The following is a 20,663-nucleotide window of genomic DNA, read 5'->3' on the forward strand; positions in this document are numbered from 1 at the left end:
AGAAAGTTATGAAAAACTTGCTACCGATTAATTAGACCATAATCCAAGCGTATGTCTTGAGAGGACTGAAGAACAAAACACCAGGAGCTATTGCACTTTGTAAACAGAAGTTACTCTCCATTCATTAGAAAGGTACTGGGTAGTAGATTTCAAAGTTACCCACTTTACTCATAAAGTTTCCTCACATCTGACGGGCGTTAAGGCATCTAGCATTGTCTAGCTAGAAAGCAATAGCCTTGCACAAACAAAATGCGTATTATGCACAACTATTCAACTATCAACATCCATTTGCACTTTATGTTCCTTCCTAGTCACTACCTACTTCCGAACAAAACTGGGATGATGGGGAAGCAATTAAAGCCCTGGATTATTCTCAAAAGCAGAAGAGATTAAACTAAACACTGATGAAAAGTGCATGTAGCTGCAAACTGTGCAGTCACGGGCTATACACAGGTAAAACGGCGACACCCAGTGGGAACAACACTACATAAAATGTCTGCATCAAGAGGTATGAACTGTTATCCCCTGCAGGGTTGGTTTGTTGTTTTTTTTTTTTCTCCTTTTTTCAATAATAGAACTACTACCTTGTTTGGGGATATGTAGACTAGTTTTGGGAAAGAAAGAAAGAAAAAGGGATGCATCTCAGGGACAGAAAAATAATGTTGTGTCCAACTGTACTTCTCCAGAATGGCCTCCAAGAATTTTTACTTTGCTTTATCCTGCTATGGCTTAGCCCTAAATACTTTTTATTCTGTTACAATCTCTCCAATGCAAATGCCAACTAGGTATTAACATCCCATACCGCCTTTAAAGAATCTCCCCCTTTAAAATAAGAAGCGATACCTGTTTTGTTCCACGGAGTTGAGGTCAAGAAGTGAGATTGTTTTAGGTTTCAACACACTGCCATTTTAAAAATGAAATTTTAATGTGCCTTACTGTCACCAATGTTTTCAGCCAATCAGGTGCTCAACCCTTGAAAGGTATGAGCAAATTTTACTTCTGATATTTACACTAATTGTATTACAATATTAGGAAAACCTTTATTACTCCATAAACGTATCAGTCTTTCAGAACTATCATCAGAGGTGTACCTGGAGCAACAGATGGCTTAAACCATAACAAACAAGCTCACAGGAGCACGAACTGGAAATGTTGGAAGGCCAATATATCAAGCTGTGGAACTGAACTGTTTCTAAACTGAACTGTGTTGTATTGTTTCTTTTGGGCCCCCAAGAAACCAGAGACAACAGCAGCAGCAGGTAAGTGCAAAGAAGATACCGCCTTTTCTCTTCTCCCCCCCACCCCAAAACTAGAGATGGCTTTTTTGGAAGGAATAAGGCTCTGCTCACCTGTACAAATTACTAGAACGCAGGCTGACCTCGCTTTTCAGCTTTAACTGGCAATGCTGTATCTGTCCAGCTTCAAGCAAGCATCAACCACATCAAACTAATGGTTATGTGAAAATGGACCAACGTTTTAGAACGTAAGCTTATACTTTTAATATATTTCCCCCCCCTTCTCAAAATGCAAGGTATCAACAGACTGTTTTCCGTCATCTCAAAATACAGTTTGGGGCATACTCTTGGTAACTCCTCTGTCCTTTTATGGAACATGCATCTTGTATAGTACCTACTTTATTTAGACCAGAGTAAAGGGGAAAAAGGCATAGATGAGCATTTAAGCATAAACTCACAAAAATAAATTCAAGCATAAGTTTCATCTTGTATTTATTTAGTTTTGACAGTAGACACAATATACTTTTCCTTTCCAAGCTGAGAGACATAAACCCATTTCTGATAAATATACATGAAAAACAAAGTACACAGAAAGACACATAGGAACAACAACAACAAAAGGTATACATTCATTTATTTTTTCTACTGGGTAAACTTATTCTCAGATTCTAAAACTCAACATAACCAACCTGTTCCAGAGATACTGTAGCACAGTTAAAAACCCTCCTGGGTAACAGGCCTTTCAGCTGAGCTCATGGCAGGAGAGCAAAGTACCATCCCGGACGAAACCTCACGTGGGCCACAGTGCATACAGAAATCATGTAATTTGAGCCAGAAGAGCCTAATGGCTTTAAGTGACAGGCCCTGGATGCGCCATCATCACCCTGGGACAGCAGAGGTAAGCATCTGACCCTTCAGGAGCACAAGAGAGTCTCCTCTCCCACCTCATCCTCCTAGAGAGGGGAACTGTTTCCCTCCAGACAGAAAAAACAAGGCAGCAACCCTCCAGCAGGCCAAGCCTTGCCTGAAGGCTTCCTACCGGACCACCCAGCAGCACCCAAAAGCCACAGAACACTAGCCTGTGCTTTTGACTCTTCTAGCCCACAGAAACAAATACCATCAGTTTATATTTTGGTTTCCCCATTACATTGGAATGTAAGGATGAGCTAAATTTATACTCAAAACATACAATGTAACATGTACCGTAGCATTGTAAAACACAATATGCATTACTACTGGGATTCTCACACGAAGTATACTAATAAAAAAAAATGGGAGTAATTTTCTTAAATATGGCACATTATTTCACATCCAATATATGTAAACATCTGACATTCATAAATGGACAGGAGTTTGCTCTGGTTACAAATGAATGCCTCAACTCATAAATTCAGAACAAGTATCACTCTGTAACTTCCTCTATCCCTCATGACCACGTCTTCAAAACTGCAGATGTTCTGTAACTGTGAAATGTCTCCCCGAACACATTTTAATTCTAAACACATAGGACACTAAAGAGCCAAAGTATTGCATTTGCTTATCACCTGAAAAAAAAAGTTTTGTTCTTTATTCAAAAAAGGTAGTTGCCTTTTTAAACTGTGATTTTTACAAGACTAAAGAGATGACTGCCAAAACTTTTATTGATCTACAGCTGGACAAAAAAAAATAACCATAAAAACAAAGGACGTAAAAAAAGACTGCAAGATACTGCTTAATTATTGGATAGAAAAACATGCTTAAGCTCCCTTCATGTAATACATGAAGAACAGTAGCTTTCAGGGTTTAAGCAAATTTAGTTCTTTCCAGTAAATAATAACTTCGAAAAAAATGGTTGATATCAATGACTAATTAAAAAAACCCTCCTCATTTGGATGATATGGCCATTTACTTTCTATCATTCTAGCTAAGCAATAAGCTCAAACCACTGAGCATTCACAATGACAAGAACAAAATCCTACACAGGTTAATCCTAAAAATGCATCAGTAGCACTACTGCCAAAACAGAATATGTTTATTACTCAACATACCGCATTTAGATATCTCAAATACCTTGAGATACCATTACCTTCAAACTAGACAGTAACCATCACCTTGCAATTTCAGATTCTCTACAGGCTGGAACATGCTATTATTATTTCTATGTTCTGTGTGGTGAGAACCTCTTTATACACCAATATCATTGGCATATTATGTACAATTTGGCACCTTCAAAAGAGACACAATTCTGCTTCCTTGGACAGATGCAAAGATTTTTATTCCATAAATTCACTTTTCCTGCATTTCTGCAAAAGAAAAACATGGTTAAAACACGCAGAATATACTACTTATTTTAGCTGCTAAATAAAACAATTACTATCACATGGCGTAAATAGTATTTCATGATGTAAACTTCTGTGAATGTACTATTAACAAACAGACTTTTATTAGTATGAAGAAAAAACAAATGCAGTAGTTATGATGACACACATATTCCAGTCTATATGACAGAATAGCAGTTTTAATCACAGGGTGATATGTATTCTTAACATGAGCGAAGAGCAACTGCTCTACAATGTTATTTCAGTATATGGATTATAAAACTATTTTATAAGTTAAAAAAACACCCTCACAAATTACCTAGTCATCCATCTTCCTTTCACCAAGTCCGATCCATTCCTCAGTGACAAGAGGTATATTTAGAGCTTTATTTGACTCAGCATACAATTGTATGAAGGTTCTCTTTTATTTAAGATACTGAAATTGAGCATCCTAGCTCGCACATGGAAACTGACTAAAGTTATTCAACATCTGACAACACAGAACAGGAGAAAAATCACAGTGAAGTACTACTGAAACAGTAAGAAGGCTGGAAAAGCTGTGACAGAACTTTTCCCTGTTGTTTTTTTCAGCAATTACAATGGCAAAAATTACCAGCCTGAAGATGCCATCATGACATTTCAGCTTACTGAAATAAGGCAACAAATCACACCTTAACACACAAGCAGAAAATTCTGAGTTCTTTACTTCTGGGGAAAGAGGGAAAACAAAACATCAGGTACAACAGATGCCTAAAGCAAGAAAAAAAAATAGTAACGAAACTGTTTCAAAGAACTTTTACCAACCCAGAAGACCACCTTCCTTCTGCAGTCGCCCTCCTCCGTCACACGGTTAAAAAAAAAACGTTTTTTGTTGGCGAGTGCTCACGTCATGTCGCGACAGGCTGGGAGGTTCTACCGGCAGGCCTCGCTCAGGCCTTCCCGGTACCGCCGGCGGCCCAGGCCGCCGCCTCCGCCGCCGCCCGGCAGCACCACGTTCAGGGGACGGCCCGTTTGGCGGGGACACCCCTCCCGCCCCACGGCTGTGCTCCGGAGCACCGGGCAAGAGGCGGAGCCGCCAGCACCGCGACCGATCCCTCAAGAAGAGCTCTCGCCGCTGCTCTGCCCCCGCACAGCCGCCCCCGGGCCGACCCGGCACCCGCCTGAGGGGCGGGCCGGCGGCGCCGGGCCCGGCCCGCCGCTCCCACCAGCCCACACCGCAGCCCACCCAGGCGGCAGACCGGCCCCGGGGGGTACGAAGGGGCGGCGCAGCGCAGCGTATCCCGTCCGTTACCTTCCCAGAGGAGGTCGCCGCCCCGCTGCCGGAGGAACTTGTACCAGAAGGGGCTGGAGGCGTCCTCGTCCGGTAGCACCACCTCCGCCAGCCACAGCGCCGGCTCCTGGGCCGCCAGCGGGGCGGTCGGCCGCGCCGGCTTCATAGGCACGGCGCGCTGCGGGTCCCACTGACCCAGCTCCGGCCGCGAACCGGCCAGCAAGAGCGCCCCGCCGCTCTCCGTCATCCGGCCCGGCACCACCAACCCGAAACGGAACAGCATGGCGGGCGCCGGCCTCCGCCCCAGGGGACCCTCCTCCCGTAGGCCGCCCCGCCGCTAGGGGGCCGCGCCCGGCCTCCGCTTCCGGCCGGCGGCTGCAGGCCGCGACAGGGCCCCCGCCGCTCCCCGCCGGCCCCCGGTTGTCGGGTCCTGGGGGCGGGCGGGCAGCGACGCGCTGCGTCGGGCCGTTGTCCGGTACGGGGTGAGGGTTGTTTTTTGTTTTTTTTTTTATTATTATTATTTTTATTTATTTATTTCGGTGTTTTATTTACCTTACCCGCGCGTGGCTGAGGGGACTTCCAGAGTTCCGGTTGGGACTTAAAGCGGTACCGACCCCGGGCGGCCTCCGAAAATTAGGACTGGGACGGGGAGTTATCTCTGCGGGTGCATACTCGGTGTCCGGGTTGCAGAAGGCCACGGGTTCTGGACGGTGACGGCAGCAAGTGAGTGTGATGACGCCATTAGCGGCGGGTACTGCAGTGCCTCCTGAGAGCCCGGACTTAATTTAGCGCAGCAAACCCGTCACTAAAGGAGAGCCATAGGTGCCGCGTTTCAAACAAGGCTTCGCCCCAAATAACGCTCAAAGCGTCCGCGGTGTTTGCGCGGTCTCTGCAGGCAGGCAGCCCGGCGTGCCGAGTCCAGAAATGTGACCTATTGCGGCGGGGGCGGGGGAGGGGAGAGGTTAGAAACCCTCTTAAAAAATTGTGCGGCTCCCAACTGCGCGTGTTCTGTTTCGCTCTTCTGGCTGTGGTTTGGCGAGTCCTCCATGTGGCAATGTTCCGGGCTGGGGAGGATTGGCTGGGGAGGAGGGGGATGCAGCCCAACCGTTCATAGGGCCGCCCTTGCCTGAAGACACCGGTTTCAGAAGCGTTTAAGGACAGAAACAGAGGAGTGGTAATTTTATTTAGGTCAAGTTCTGGGAACAGGATGAAGGCCTTTCAGCGAGTCAAAAGAAAGCCTGCCTCAAAAGATGGCTGCTTGCTTCCTGCGTTCGGGGGTGATGACACGCTGAAGCGTATGTACTGCCAAATTTATTTTTAAGAGCGCTTTAGCTCATTTTCACAGATCCTCATTGAATTTGTGTAAGTGATACGCCACCGCTGCTGCAGACATAACCAAAGCTAGGGGCATTCTGGCTGTCCTCCATGCATTTCTGCTGGCACCAGCCCTCACTCTAGCATTGCTGCTTTTGTGGAACAAAGCATTACATTTTAATCTTTGCTTTTGCTCAGCCTTACAGGCCAGTTACCCATAACTTATCTCCTAGTTGTGTTTCCAATATCTACCCCTTTACCATACACCTTCATTTTAGTATTGTGGCCAATACAGGATGTAACAACGAACTTTGGGATTTTATCCCAAACTCAGGAATTTTATCCCAAAGTTGAAGCTTGACAGGAGCCCTGAAAGCACCCCAGTGTCTGTGTAAAACCATATGTTTCTGTTCGTTCCAGTCACACTCCCAGCTAAGAAATTGCAGGAGCCAACAATACATCTGATTGATTAGTTCCTGGTTGTTCTTTAAGCCTCAGTGTAAGGAGAAATGAGCAACACACGTACCTTTAGACAAACCTTAACTTCTTTGTGCCTGTAAGTACCAAGTCCTCATCTTTGACCTGTAAGCCATGTGGAACAATAACAAAATTGTTCTTTAGGCTCTGATGTGCCACATCCTAGCTTTAAAAATTATTTAGTCCATTTCTTCTCCAAGTTCTGCCTTAATCCATTTTGTCTCTGTCTATATTGGGTGTTAGATTAAGGTTAAAGATGACAGAAAGCGCCAATTTTGACTTCCTGCTCTTTCTTCAAAAACCCTAGTTCAGATTAGGGTTACCATTGAGAGATCGAACAAGAAGGGCTGAAACACTGGATTTATTGCTGGATCCTACAAGATCTAGAACTGTAGATTGGCTTGGGGATAGTGGGGATAGAAGAGCAATTTTTATTGATGAATACTACCATGTTGTGGACTGAGGGCTGTAGACAGGATAAAATGGGTTCTCATTAGATCTGAGACTGGTGAGCTATAGGTACTATAAGGTTTGGGTTTAAGCTCAGAAGCAAAGGCAAATGTGTGGGTTTTTTCCATTGCTAGATTGGCACAGTTTATGGATTTGTCATCTCTAAACTGGAATTTTAGCTAAAGGGGGGGGGGGAGGGGAGGATGTTACATTTACTGTTGTTGTTTGGGATTGCAGGAGCTGAAAAAATACTTCCACTGTTGGGCCATTGCCATAACCCTAAATTTAGTTTGAAGTGTCACCCTAAGCCTTCTCAGGAATTAATGAACTAGTTTCCTCTGCCAAAATGACCCCTTGTCCTAGTACTGGCTGACCAGTGCTCTTCCCTTGCAGCCCTCAACACTGTTCTCAAACCTAAAAGCCTTCCTTATAATCCAGTCATCTTTTACAGCCACAAATTAAACATGATCATTTCCTTTTTTTTTTTTTTTTTTTTTTTTTTATATTAAGCCCTCGTTCCGATTTGGCAAGCCTGACAGGCCTCGTCAAAAAGCTTTGGCATAAAAGGGCCAAAACCCTAGTAATCAAGTTGCTTTTAACTGTCCCAGAAACTATTGTTAACTGTTCATTTCTGTGGGAAAGAGGTACCATCTTAGTGGTGTGTCTGAATTGTAATAATAAACGTTGTGCCTTTGTGTCCTTAACAGCTGTTTAGGATCTAGCGATGTACTTAACCTGCAGCGTCTGCTGAGCGGAAGCCTCGATCTACCTCAAATCTTAACTAGCAACACAGTGATGCTTAGCGCCAAATTTATTTTAAAGCCTTCAGTTTGCTGTCACTGGTGCCATCCGAGGTGTTTGTCAGTGCTGACTGTGTTTCTAACTGACACAATGGGGAGAACCGTATGAAAGAGATCATTTTTCCACAGCATTAGTATCCAAGAAGGGGCTCTAGAGATCGCAGTGTTTGCAAGAATCAATTTCTTTGCGGGATTTCTCCTAAATTGTACTGATAGGTCTAGCCTTATGTAATTTCTGGCTAATTAGCCTTTATGTCTGGTTTATTACCCAAAATTTGTGCAGGTGGCGGAGATTTCACAGGAGGAATCGCTGAGGCTGTGTACCAGCTTAACATCAACAGTTCTATCTTCAGTTTCTGCCTAATTGCTGTAGCTAAAAGGGTTCTAGGAAAAGTTTGAATGTTCAGAAATTTCAGCTGGGCTTGTATTTACATACACGTAAAACGTGTTTAAAGGCATTTTCTGTTCCTGTGCACTAAACTTTTGCAGAATCATAAATCTAACTTTCTACATAGGGCCCCACTGAAATACTAATGCTAAAATTGTGTGTTCATACAAATCCTGTTGTTCTGGATGATTAACCAGTCAGGAAAGATATGTTTATGGTTTGCTTATGCTACAGAAGTCCCTCTAATTTCTTGTACTGTCTCTTCCTGGCATAAAATTGTTCTGGTATTTTTGTGAACTCAGAGTTTTGAACCATTTGTTACATTCAGGAAACTTGGACAAAGTATTACTGACTGAAATTACAATAAAGAAACTAATCAAGAAGTTTGACAGTATACAGCAGTCCAGAATTCCATTTTCTAAGTGGAAAGTCATATTTTTCTTCACACTTTTCTTATTCGAAAAGCGTCTACTAGGTATAGAAATAGCACACGGCTATCTGAATAGTGCGAGCACTGCTAAAATGACAGATGAACTTAGTAATTCCATGTCGGGGTAGTCTGTGTCTGTAGTGTACGTGTTCTTTACCGATTACAAACTTTTACACCATGGGCCAGTTTGCTGCTTGGCACAGCTTTATCTGTTGTTGCTGTACAGTGATCTCAAACGATAGTATTTCCAAGTAGGGAAATCTGTAGTGAAGACAGCGTTTGAAAAACAAAAACAAAACACAAATTCTGAAAGGATCTAGTGGGAGAAGGGAGCAGGGGGTGGCAGTGTGTCCCTGACTGCAAGTTGTGGGTGATGTTTAGATTAGCTGTGCTCCTTCCTAGAGTAGCCTTTCTTCCCTTTTTAGGTCATTTTCTTCCTTGTAAAGATACGGAGAAAGTGTTATTGCGATTTCCAAATGTTTGTGCTAATTATAGAAAAGAGAAAGGCAGCACACTGTACAGTCTTGCTTGTAAAAGGGAAAACATTTATATTATATGGTAAGCTGATTTAGATGTATTAGTGATTCAGGTAAAATGTTCGTTGCTGAAAAATTTAGACAGCCTATGTTTCTTCAAAGAGATTGAACTAAAGATAAAAATAACTAGTCTAATGCAAAGAATTTAAGACCATTGGTTTAAGTGAAAGTGATTCTGTTGATTAATAATCTAAACTAATCAGTGATCTACAGATCCAAAGCTTATAATTGAAGTCTAACTGTCCTTCTGATAATTCTGATAGAAGTATGAACTAACACTTTCACCGTTTGTCCTAACTTGACAGTACAGCAGCCAAGAAAAGCAAAGCTGAGATTTTACTGTTATAGCCTGAAGACTGAAAGAAGACTAAGCAATATAAGAACTGCTACCAGATAAGCACTGCTTTTATCATTTTTTAGTTTTAGGTGTTGCGTCAGAGCAGTGGTAACTACATGAACTGTTTTAGCTGCTTCGTGCTAGTAGCAGCCTTTTATGCAGACTAAGCGACAGAAGTTCTGGCACGACTGACCATTTTAGGAATTGTGTTGGAGAATTATATTGTAATAATAGGTAGGACACTATAGGAGATTTTTTTCACTTTTGCATGGGGTTTTGTATAGTGTATTTCCTTATTAAAAAAAAAAATAGTTTGTTATTTTTAGAAGTAACTAGGCGGCATAAATACACAATAACATTACAGTAAACATTCCAGGAGCGCTTACAGGAATAACTGTTCCAGTAGCTTTGTTTTTTCAAAATCTGCATCCTCCCCAGCCTCAGATGTCTGGGAGCTGGAGAAAGTCCCAACGTATTTCAGCAGAAGGCCCTTTCAGTGTGCCCTATCAGCCTCATCAATGCCCAGGTACCAGCAAATATGGCAGACAAGCCCAGCACACACCTTCTTTCCTGCTTCAAGCAAAGTGACCCACACAGTTCTTGGAGGGACGCTCCAGGCTAGCCTCATATCTGTGGAACGTCTGCACCAGGCAAACGTGTCCCCAAGCAAACCCGGAGTTCTGGTAGCCCTAGCAGCAACGTGGCTCTTCTGCCTGGCACAAAGGGACAGAAGAGAGGCCAAGGATTGACTTGTAGGTCCTGCGTGAACTCCTATAGAGAGTAAAGATTTGATGATTGTGAAGTACCTTGAGTTTCTTGAGTGAAAAATAGTATGTAACAGTCAATCTTTACAATGCCAACTCATTATAAATAAGGTACATTGTTTGAAACCAGCCTTTTACCACCAATGGTATGTCAATTTTCTTATTCAAATACCTACTTCAGGGAAGAAGTCTTTCAACCCTCTTAAAACAAGGCACAGTATAAAACCAAACACTTGTGACACCGTGGAATACCAGAACTTCATTCCATTGGTTAGGAGAGTGCAATCTGACCCCAAATTGATGTGCAATACGACAAATGATTTTTTAAGTAGACGAATGTGCCTTTTTTTGTGGAGACTTACACTTTCAAAAGCGAACGCACACAAACCCTAGTAACTGTGCTCCAGTCTAACGCACCCTTTGTAACTGAGCATAGTTTCAATGTTCTTAGGACCTTCAACAAATAATTGGTTGATGGAAAGTTTCTGTATGTTATACTCATGTGACATTTTAAGAAAAAGTTACTGTTTAGTTTTCATTATTCAGACTTTTTTGTGTATGACTTGTGTATAACAATACTTCAGAAAGTCACATGCAGCGTTAGAGGGCAAAACATTTGGCATAGTCTTCAAGATTATAGCATCATTTAAGTATTATAAGTATGCATAATTTGCTATCATCAGAATAGAAATGACTAAATTATTGATCTTGAATTTGGGAACATTAAAAATCCAGTTGCTGTTGTGTAAAAGGTAAGAGAATGCACTTTTAGTTTGTGAAGCAACCATGGGAAAGTTAAACAACAGACATTTCTTCTCAGTATGCTCTGAAGCAGTACATTTCTAGCTCCAAAGGTGACTGGAACTTAATGCACAGTGTTAAAAAAAAAATGGAACTCTTGCAGAAAAGTCTTCTGACTAGTTTTTGAGGAAGTTAGAAATATAACTGTTTTTGTATGATAATTAAACAGCTTTGTTCCCTTTACTGTTTAAAAAAAAACGTAAGCAAACACAAACTGAGGGATGCTATCCGTAGAGTCACGAGCCATATAACAGAAAAGGGAACGGGATGAAATGCAGAGAGGTGATTATTCACGTAAGTATACAATTCTCAGTGGTTATTATATGCTCCTCGTACACAAGAAATCCAACTTACTGGTGACTGACCTTACCAATCAATTTCTTTCTCCAATTATATTAAAAAATAACAAGTTAAAGCCTTTTTCTTAGACTGAAACTGGATGAAAAAAATCCAGACGTTATCTTTAGAACAACAAATTATCTTTAAGGTCTAGGTAAAGTGGCAGCAGAAAGAAAAAAGTAACCCAGAAACCACCCTGCTTCCTACCCGACAGTCCCACCACACACAACAATAAGAAGAGGTTGTATCATCAGCCAAATCTAATAAAGAAGTAGATTTAAAGCTCAAGTGGATAATAGTGTACAGGGATCTCGAGTATCTACTCCGTTATCTTCCTTCCTTGTATGAATCCGTTGCTGTATCACTGTACCAATCCAATACGTTGCCGCTGCTTCCTCATCTTCTTGGTTTCATGTATTTACCAATTTTTCAGCTGTACATTTCTTGTCTCCCTTTTAAAGAAACTGTATTTCAGCTGATTTGGCGAGCTTCACTGAATTTGCTACCTGACGTAGAAATAATCCTTGCTGAGGAAAAACACTGTTTTCATCCAGCCATAAAGAAACCCTTGAAAATAGGAATTGCAGTCTAGAATGAGTGTGTGTAAACAGCCTGCAACTTAGCAACCTTCCACAGGCCACGGCGACAGCTTGCAGCCAAGAGCCAGAAGATGTGTATGACATACTTGGGAGACTAGATCATGGACAGGGGACTCCTACTACTTAATTTGGTGTGTGTATGTTGCTGTGTACCATAGTGACCCGTTTCCACTTGAGCTCGAGTTCTCCCACAGATGCCTTTCCCTTAGCACAGCCAGTCCCTCAAGGTAATCCCAACACGGAAGCCACAGCTGGCTGCTCAAAAGCTGCACCTGGCCCATAAGCTGACCGCTGCTTGGGGTTTTATTCACCCGTTTTGAAGGAATAACAGAATTTGGAGATCCAAAGATGGATCAGTCGTGTTAATGAACAATATTACGATAGCCTTTGAAGTAAACGAATGCGTACTTCATTCTACGGATATGAATAGTCTCCTTGTAGAGCTACACTGGTATTACACATACTTGTCTTGAACAGCTATGAGCACACTTCCATTTTCAAATGACACTGTCTTTCTCAGTACTTACTTTGTGCTCCCTACTGCATGAAAATATAATTGTACAAGCTGTCTGAAATTTCTCAGGTCTTCTCCACCCTGCCAAGTGGTTTTAAGTTTACTGAAAAATAGCACCTACACCTAATTGTCCTACTTAGATTACTTCTTGCTTTACTGGTATACATTAAATCATCTGCACACTTATGTAGGCACAATATTCTCAAACTAAGATCATTATGGAAGGCTTAGTGCTATAAAAAAATTGTTGCCAAAAGTCTTTCCCATTCTGAGATAAACCTGAATATAAAACTTACAGATTCACAGATTAGTAACAGGCACTAATTTGGCCAGATTTGAATAGTTTAGTATGTCACTCATGACCTCAAATTCCAGGTAAGTGGAATTATTTTCTTACATTATCAGAATTATTTCTTGCTTGATAGCAAATTCCTTGTCTGGGAAACATGTAGAATAAATTCTGATCTGATCTCTTGCTTTTCAGGTTCCCACCCATGAAACAACGAAAGGGAATTTTAAAAAATATATTTCTATATGAATTGCTGGAACTAGTTTGCATGGAACTAGTCCCATGCAAACTTGAAGCTCTCTCCAAGTTCCTGCCAGCCAACCAACCATTCTTGGTAGCGTGTAGTAGTTCTCTAATAAAAGCATGTAGTAGAATTTTGTGTTCCAAGTTCTCAAGAGTTTAATCTCATTTAAAAAAGTTCACTACACTGCATACATTTATGAGTATTTTTAATTTATTACTGATTGCAGCTATCCCAGTAGTTAAAACATTTTTAAGGAGGAAAAGGGAAAGAGAATAGAGCTATTGGACTGGCACGATGGCCAGTCTGGATTGACAGGGGCCACACACTGAAGCACTTGATGAGCAGTTACTGGATTTCCTTTGTAAGCATCCACATTTCAAATAACTTAAAGCAACAACTGGGCTCTGTATTTTCAGTTCTAGTGCAAGTATGAATATGCAAATAAAGTGACTTTCTTTACCTTACTGATCAACGATACCAATATTGTAAATATTCACTACCCCGATTGCATTAAATGGCACACAAAATAAACCATATCCTTCAGCATTTCAAAAAGATCTAGATGCGATAACTCAATCTATTGCTTCCATAATCAGAACTTCTGAGAGTGTCAGTCCTGACCTAGCGAATATGGCCACTGCTATTGCATAGTATCTCACCAGGAACAGGATATTGAGGTACTGGCGGTGCGTTCCAAGTATAACAGATCATTTGTTTTACCTTTGCTGTCTGGATTACCTCATTTTCAGCTATACACCCATTTCTTTCAAACTACATAGATTCTATCAATATGTAATAATAAAGAAGCTGAAGTAATTGTTTTCTTCAACAGTTCTTCTTATTTCTCAGTGATTATGCACGCGAAAGGCACATTCAATATTTGCATGTTGATCTGCATGTTCCCTTAGTAACTATCTCCAAATACTTGTTTGTATCAACCATTCTGCTGTGGGATGGAAGTAAACAGTCTGGCAAAGTTTTCAATGTCAATACCTTTAAAAAAATATCAAGCCTCTTGCCACGTGTGACCAGTTGAATAATCCATGCTACAGGATGCTCAAATCCAAGCGCTGCAGGTGCGATGGCAATCGCAGACCTACCTGCATCCGTACACAACAACCATCTGAAGGACAACAATGTCACTATTACTTTATTCCAGAAAGATCCTATACTGAACAAGTACGGGAATGACATAGTTTTAGACTTCATACTGCAAAAGCTGAGCCCAGCAGTGTTTGTCTGGAGAAGTAACTGAGCCAAGGTGGTGTATTCTCTTGAAACAACTAAATTAGATTAATCTTCTAATGCTTTTCCTTATAATATTTTTAAGGAGAGAGCACAAATCAGTATTCATATCATTCTGTTCTCCATGTCTTTATAGGGAAAGTTAAGCCAATCTGTCTTACCAAATGAGGTTCTCTGACATTTTTAAACACTAAACCTTAGAAGGCATGTGTTTCTTTCTTCATATTTAAAAAGTGTAAAATGCAAAACACTGTTAGTGCCTTCACTTACCAGTAGAAAGATTCAAAGTGGCTCTAGGAAAAGCATGCAGATTTGGAAGCCTAAAGATAAGACTTTAATTATTAGAGGTAACCGATAAACCAGTACCTTCTATTGATTTTATCGGCATGTAAAGGATTAAGTCCCTCTGGAAATACACCTTTCATTTTACATGCTTTTAAGCCATGTATTTGGGTATTTAACATCGGTGCAAGTTTCAGCTTAAGAAACTATGAAAATAAAATTAATTGCTGTTTATAAAGCTATTAAATAATGGTCTTTTTCATATGTAATTTAGGCTAGCATGACTGCAAATTAGGAGTCTCACTGGGGACAGCCAGTGAGATGTTACTTTTTAGAACAATGCAAGGAAAATAACAGAAATTAAGAAAAAAGGGAATAGTGCAAAGAAACTGTTCACTGTCTGCACTACGTAGACTTCAAGAGCAGCTAATAATTTTTCTGCTGCCGCTTTCAACCATGCTTTTTGCAAAGCTTTATGGATTTCATTAAAGTTCTCGTATGATCAGCTCAGTATTTAAAGGGGCTAATTAAACTTCAGCTACTGATTTGGATATTATATAAATATTTTTGAGCATTGCCATTCTTCTCTGCCTTTCAGAAATGCTTGCAAATATAACAACTTTTTCTTGCGGGACATGTCATCAGCCAGAGAACTATAAAAGGGAAAGCTACGGAACTGTTACTTGGCAGCTGACGAGAGTGATGGATGAATTGCACGTTATCACCTAGAAGAGCTTATTTCAGACTTGCAGAACTAGTACTTTGTTCCAGAATTGAGACATATTTTAAGCAGCAACCAGTATGACCTGGATTAGAACAGTCTGAAAATTGCATGGAAGTCAACTGAATCCACTCGTTTTCCCACAAACACCTCTTTTATGTAAATTTAATAATAGTGTTATCATATGCCAGAACATTAATATGTACAACACATATATCCCTGTAGCTAACAAACTTAAGACTGTTCTACTGAAACCAAAAATACTCAAAAATCTGTTAGAAGTTGTATTTACATAACAAATCCAGCTGGCATCACTTTTCACTACAGCGCTTGTAAGTCAGACAAACAAGTTGCTGGCAGTCTTTCCTAAGCAAACAAGTTCTGTTAAGGTTTCTGTCCGTACCACTAGAGAATGAGTGATTTTGTATTACATTTATTATTCTGTATTTATTAATACTTGTTTTGCTGTAGCACATCTTTGTTCAAACATTACTACCCGCATAAATTGAAGGAAATAGAAAGCGACATGTTTGATATATTGATCTAACTAAGCATAAAATGAACCCCGCATGAATTTCACAGAGTAGTCATAGCTTTAGCATCTCACTTCATTTCAGTGAGATTACATCTATGTGATCCATAGGGAGCAATAAATAAAAAGTGGTATTTTTTTCCTCACCCAAGCTGCATTATGGATGAGTTCGCCTGAACATCCCCTTGAAGCCTAACAGCAACTTTAAAGGTCTCTAATATCTGCGCCAAACAGGGTTTTGAAAAAAAGAAAAAAAAAAAACAAAAAAGCACCACGTTACTTCTATTGTTAATCCCACTCACGCTGATGTAAAAACCCAATAGACTAGCATTTAATGCCACCGAGGGAAACAGAAGTGACGGTAAATCTGCTGGAAGAGAGCATTTGGCGGTGATGGGGTCGCTGGCAGCACAGGGTAGATTTTACATGTAACAGGGGTGGTGCTCACCTATCTTGATGAGTCACAGGACCTCATCATCTCATATATGGTGCAAATCAACACAGTAAGCCTTGTGTCTCAGCCTCCCAAGCCCTTCCACGTTCCAGGCCCCATTGCAAATGGCATAAACACACATATGGACAACACATCTCAAGTAGCCTTCCAGTGACTACAGAATAGTCCTTTTTCTACACACATATGATTTCTCCTTTTGAGTGGAAACAACCATACCTGAGAAACAAATTGCCTCATAGACAAAAAAAGTGAAGTGCTTTCTAATGGGCTTTGTCCTTGGGTTTGATCTTGGCTGGCTGCCAGACACCCACCCAGCCACTATTTCACTCCCGCTCTTCAACGGGATGGGGAGAAAATAAGATGGAAGAGCTTGGTGGGTTGAGATAAGGACAGGGAGATTGCTCATCAATTACCGTCACATGTAAAAAAGAATTGACTTGGGGAAAATTAAATTAATTGCCAATTAAAAATAGAATAAGATGGTGAGAAACAAAGACAAAACTAAAGACACCTTTACCCCTACCCCACTCCTCTTCCCAGGCTCAACTTCACTCCTTCACTTCTGACTCTTTGATCTCCTTTCCCCCACACACTGCACAGGGGGATGGAGAATGCGGCTTGTGGTCAGTTGATAGCAGCTCCTCCCTGCTTCTTGCACTTTTCCCCTGCTCCAGAGCGGGATCCCCCCCACGGAATACAGTCCTTCACAAGCTGCTCCAACGTGAGTCCTTCCCCTGGGCTGCAGTTCTTCAAGACCTGCTCCCGCAGGGTCCTTTCCATGCGGTACAGTCCTTCAGGAATGGACTGTTCCAGCATGATTCCCTCACAGGGTCCCAGATCCTGCCAGAAAATCTGCTCCCACACGGACTCCTTTCTGTGGGCTGCAGCTTCCCTCAAGGTACATCCACCTGCTCTGACATGGGGTCCTCCATGGGCTGCAGAGTTGCTAACCTGCTGCTGTGCAGTCCTCCATGGGTTGCAGATGGACAACCTGAGTCACCATGGTCTTCTCCACAGGTTGCAGGGGAATCTCTGATCCAGCACCTGGAGCGCCTCCTCCCCCTCCTTCTTCCCTGACCTTTGGTGTCTGCAGGGCTGTTTCTGTCACATTTTTGTCACTCTTCTCTCACAGGTGCTACACAGTGTTTTTTACTCATTCTTAAATATGTTTTCACAGAGGCACCACCAAGCTTCATTGATAGGCTTAGCTTTGGCCAGTGGTGGGTCCATTGCAGAGCCATCTATAACCGTGTTCAGCATGGGGCAGCCTCTAGTCTCTTCTCACAGAGGCTCCCCCTTTTCCCCCTGCTACCAAACCCTTGCCACATGAATCCACCACAGTCCTATTCAAGATAAAGCATGCTTTACATCCTCAAGGAAGAAGGCCTCCATCTTGGATGCACATATCTTAGGGTGAATCAGGTAGAGTCATCTCCTGATTTCAGTGCCAGTAAGACAATATCCCAGGGAAGAATTGTAAGTATGCACACTGGGGAACATCTTCCTGGGGGGAGGGAAGGTACCTGGCATAATCTGCCATAAAGACTGAATTTTCTAAAATCATTCAGTGGAAATCATAGTTACCAAAAAGGCTGTTAGCTTCAACAGGAGGCAGGTGGTCACCCGCTCAAAAAGTCCTCTTGAAGAGACAAGATCATATTAACCTGGTGATAATGAACAGAGTTTGCAAGCAGAAGCAGCACGCCAAGTCCTTAAGTAGATGTTCCTCTGACATGACTGCAAAAGCACATAATAGCCCTTACTCCTGAGTAAAGGGCTACTAAATACACTTTCACTAAACTTTGGAGAGCTTCCCATTCTCAGACCACAAGCAATAACCAAGGATCACAGGGATTGTGATCCTAAGCACTGAAGAGAAACTTTTCAACTTAATTGAGGAAAACCAAGTTTCTAGTCTTTTGCCTCCATTTAATTATTTTGGAGGAGAGCAGGTGTGCTTAACTCTTTGAATATGAGTTCACCTGCCATGACTCACTTTCCAAAGGAAGTGAATTTAAGGAGTACCCACAGAACTTCTCAGGGATTAAACTGAGGAGCAGGACTCCAGGAAGTTCTAAAAATAAGGCAGGTTTTCATTGCCTCAGCCAGAATGGGAACCATTTCTTTTGGTTACAATCTGCCTTTTTCCTCTACCACCTTGAAAAAACAGACTTTCTTCAGGTGTGCTAATCAGATGATCAGAAACAAATTTAATGATCCAGAGATTTGCCCCACCTTGGATGGAAAAGATAATGATTTTGATGTTGGTTAACATTAATTTGTGATACCCATCTGGCACATGTTCCAAATTACTTGAAATGGAAACACTCAAGCATAGACAATTAAGCAATCTGAGGGGTTTTTTGTATCAACTTCCCTGCTAAGTATAAAAGCAGTTTTTCCTATAAAACCTGGAAAGTACTTGAAATAAAAAAGACACGAAGTGCAAATTATAATATAGATAAGCACTGACATGAAGTGAGACTCTTGTAGGTTCAATGTGACTCCTAGAAAACTGAAGAGTTTCAAGATAGTATGGAGGATCGTAGCTAGATATGAGAATAGCCCTTCTCCCTGATCTTCCATACAGGGTTTAAAAGATCATCTCATTGCATCTGAGGTATACAATTACTAGAATCTTAGCAAAAAAACCCTACAGTCATGACAAGGATCAATGGTAGAATCTTGTACTTGAAACTGTCTCAGCCCATTAAACACCTATAAAAGCCCTGAGATTTTTTTCAGCTATTTACATACTTGAATTAGTCCAAGAGAATAAATGACATCTGGATGGTAAAATTAGCAAATCTGGTAACATTTAAGTTTCACTTGAAGTTCAAAAGGACAGCAAAAAGGGGACACTTCCAATCATAAGTAAATGCATTTTGGGTTGGTTGTTTTGGTTTTGGTGTTTTGTTTTTTTTTTTTTCATTGAAATGATGCACTTTTGTATCTATATGCAGTAGATTTCATTTGAACAAAATACAGAAACTGAGTTTTCTATTTACTTGCCTGATTCTCCTAACAAACATTAATGAACACTGTTTATATATAGAAACAGGATAGAAATCCATCAGTGAGAATTTTTCTAGTTGTTGGAGAGGGGTTTTTTGGTGTGGTTTTATTTTTCTAGCTGGTTTGTTTGTTTTGGTTTTTTTAACCTTTAACATAAATACCTCTGTGATTATCCAAAATGGCATCAGCTGAAAAATATGATTATGAGTTGCAACTCCAGTTAACTGAAGTCAATGTCACAGGTCAATTAGACTGAACCTATTTTATCACACAATATGGAAGCATTTTTGTGTTGTGTGCTATCCCATCTGCTGAGAAGTTACTGCCTTGTTAAATCAAGAACATCCTACTCATCTGCATATCAAAAACCACGTGCACAGTGAGATGCCATATAAAACTCCTCTTGCTTAGAAGTAAAGCCACCTTCCTTCGGCAACAAGGCATCCACTCATCCCTTACTCTTGAAACACACAATGACGTGAGGCTTCAGACAGCTGATGCTCATAAACAGCTGCCACAGTTCATAACAGTCATATTTTACCTTAACCAAGGGTCAAATCTCATTAAGCAGCACATTATTTCCTGTTTGCTGCAAAGGCCTCCAGAATCACATGTGGAACACAATGATATAGTTACAATACTATAGAGTATATGATATTCAGAAGATTACACAACATGTAATGATCAAACATTAACATTTCTGAACAAAGTCCTGCATATATTCATGCCAGGTTCTTGACTGTTCATTTGCTGACCAGTCACATAATCAGATTAGTTTTGCTCTGCAACCTACCCCTTTGTTGGGATGTTCACATGAAAACACTAATGCACCCAACTTTCATCTTCCTAGCACAATTCTCTGCATTTAAATCACAATGAGCTTGAAGATAACTCTTTTGTTACATGCCTGAAAACATACCTTAGGGAGCGAAAAAGACAAATCTTAAATGAAAAGCATGTATTACAATCTATTTCTTGTGTTCCATTTTTTATATTATAAAATTATCAGTCTGATACTACATTATGACACTGTTAAACAGAAATAACTTTGTAAGGTCATTACAATTTTTCCTACTACTATTTTACTGCAGTTCGTTCATATTATGATTTTAAATAAATAAATAAATGTTTAGCATGAAACTAAGCACCAGTCCACTGAAATATCCTCAAGGCAGAAATCACATTTTTCTGACTGATTCTAAAAATCTAGCCTTATGTGAATTCATACCATGAAATTCTAGCTTCCCCCCCCCATTTTGCAGTTAAAATCATACATGCTTATTTTGCATAAGTTTACTACCTGAGGCTATAACCAGTCTGCATACCTACT

At 41.0% G+C, this 20,663-nt stretch overlaps 1 protein-coding gene and 1 long non-coding RNA gene across 3 annotated transcripts in view; one reads left to right on the top strand and one right to left on the bottom strand.

Moving 5' to 3' along the window:
* EPM2A (EPM2A glucan phosphatase, laforin) overlaps nt 1-5,279 on the bottom strand; it is a 41,798-nt gene extending 36,519 nt beyond the window's left edge. Inside the window, exon 1 of the mRNA XM_082480689.1 lies at nt 4,824-5,279. Within this exon, the coding sequence (XP_082336815.1) occupies nt 4,824-5,085 (262 nt within the window). The 5' untranslated portion in view covers nt 5,086-5,279. The remainder of the gene's footprint in view (nt 1-4,823) is intronic.
* Nucleotides 5,271-16,273, top strand: LOC309669893. 2 transcript variants are annotated; one of them, XR_014268952.1, is made up of 3 exons: nt 5,271-5,525; nt 5,991-6,097; nt 15,210-16,273. It is a non-coding gene; the product is annotated as an uncharacterized lncRNA (long non-coding RNA). The 2 variants fall into 2 exon arrangements; XR_014268953.1 differs by lacking the exon at nt 15,210-16,273 and adding an exon at nt 7,751-7,813.
* The last annotated feature ends 4,390 nt before the right edge of the window (nt 16,274-20,663 follow it).

Source organism: Vanellus vanellus, assembly GCF_965231255.1.
Source record: "Vanellus vanellus genome assembly, chromosome: 3".
Lineage (NCBI taxonomy): Eukaryota > Metazoa > Chordata > Aves > Charadriiformes > Charadriidae > Vanellus > Vanellus vanellus.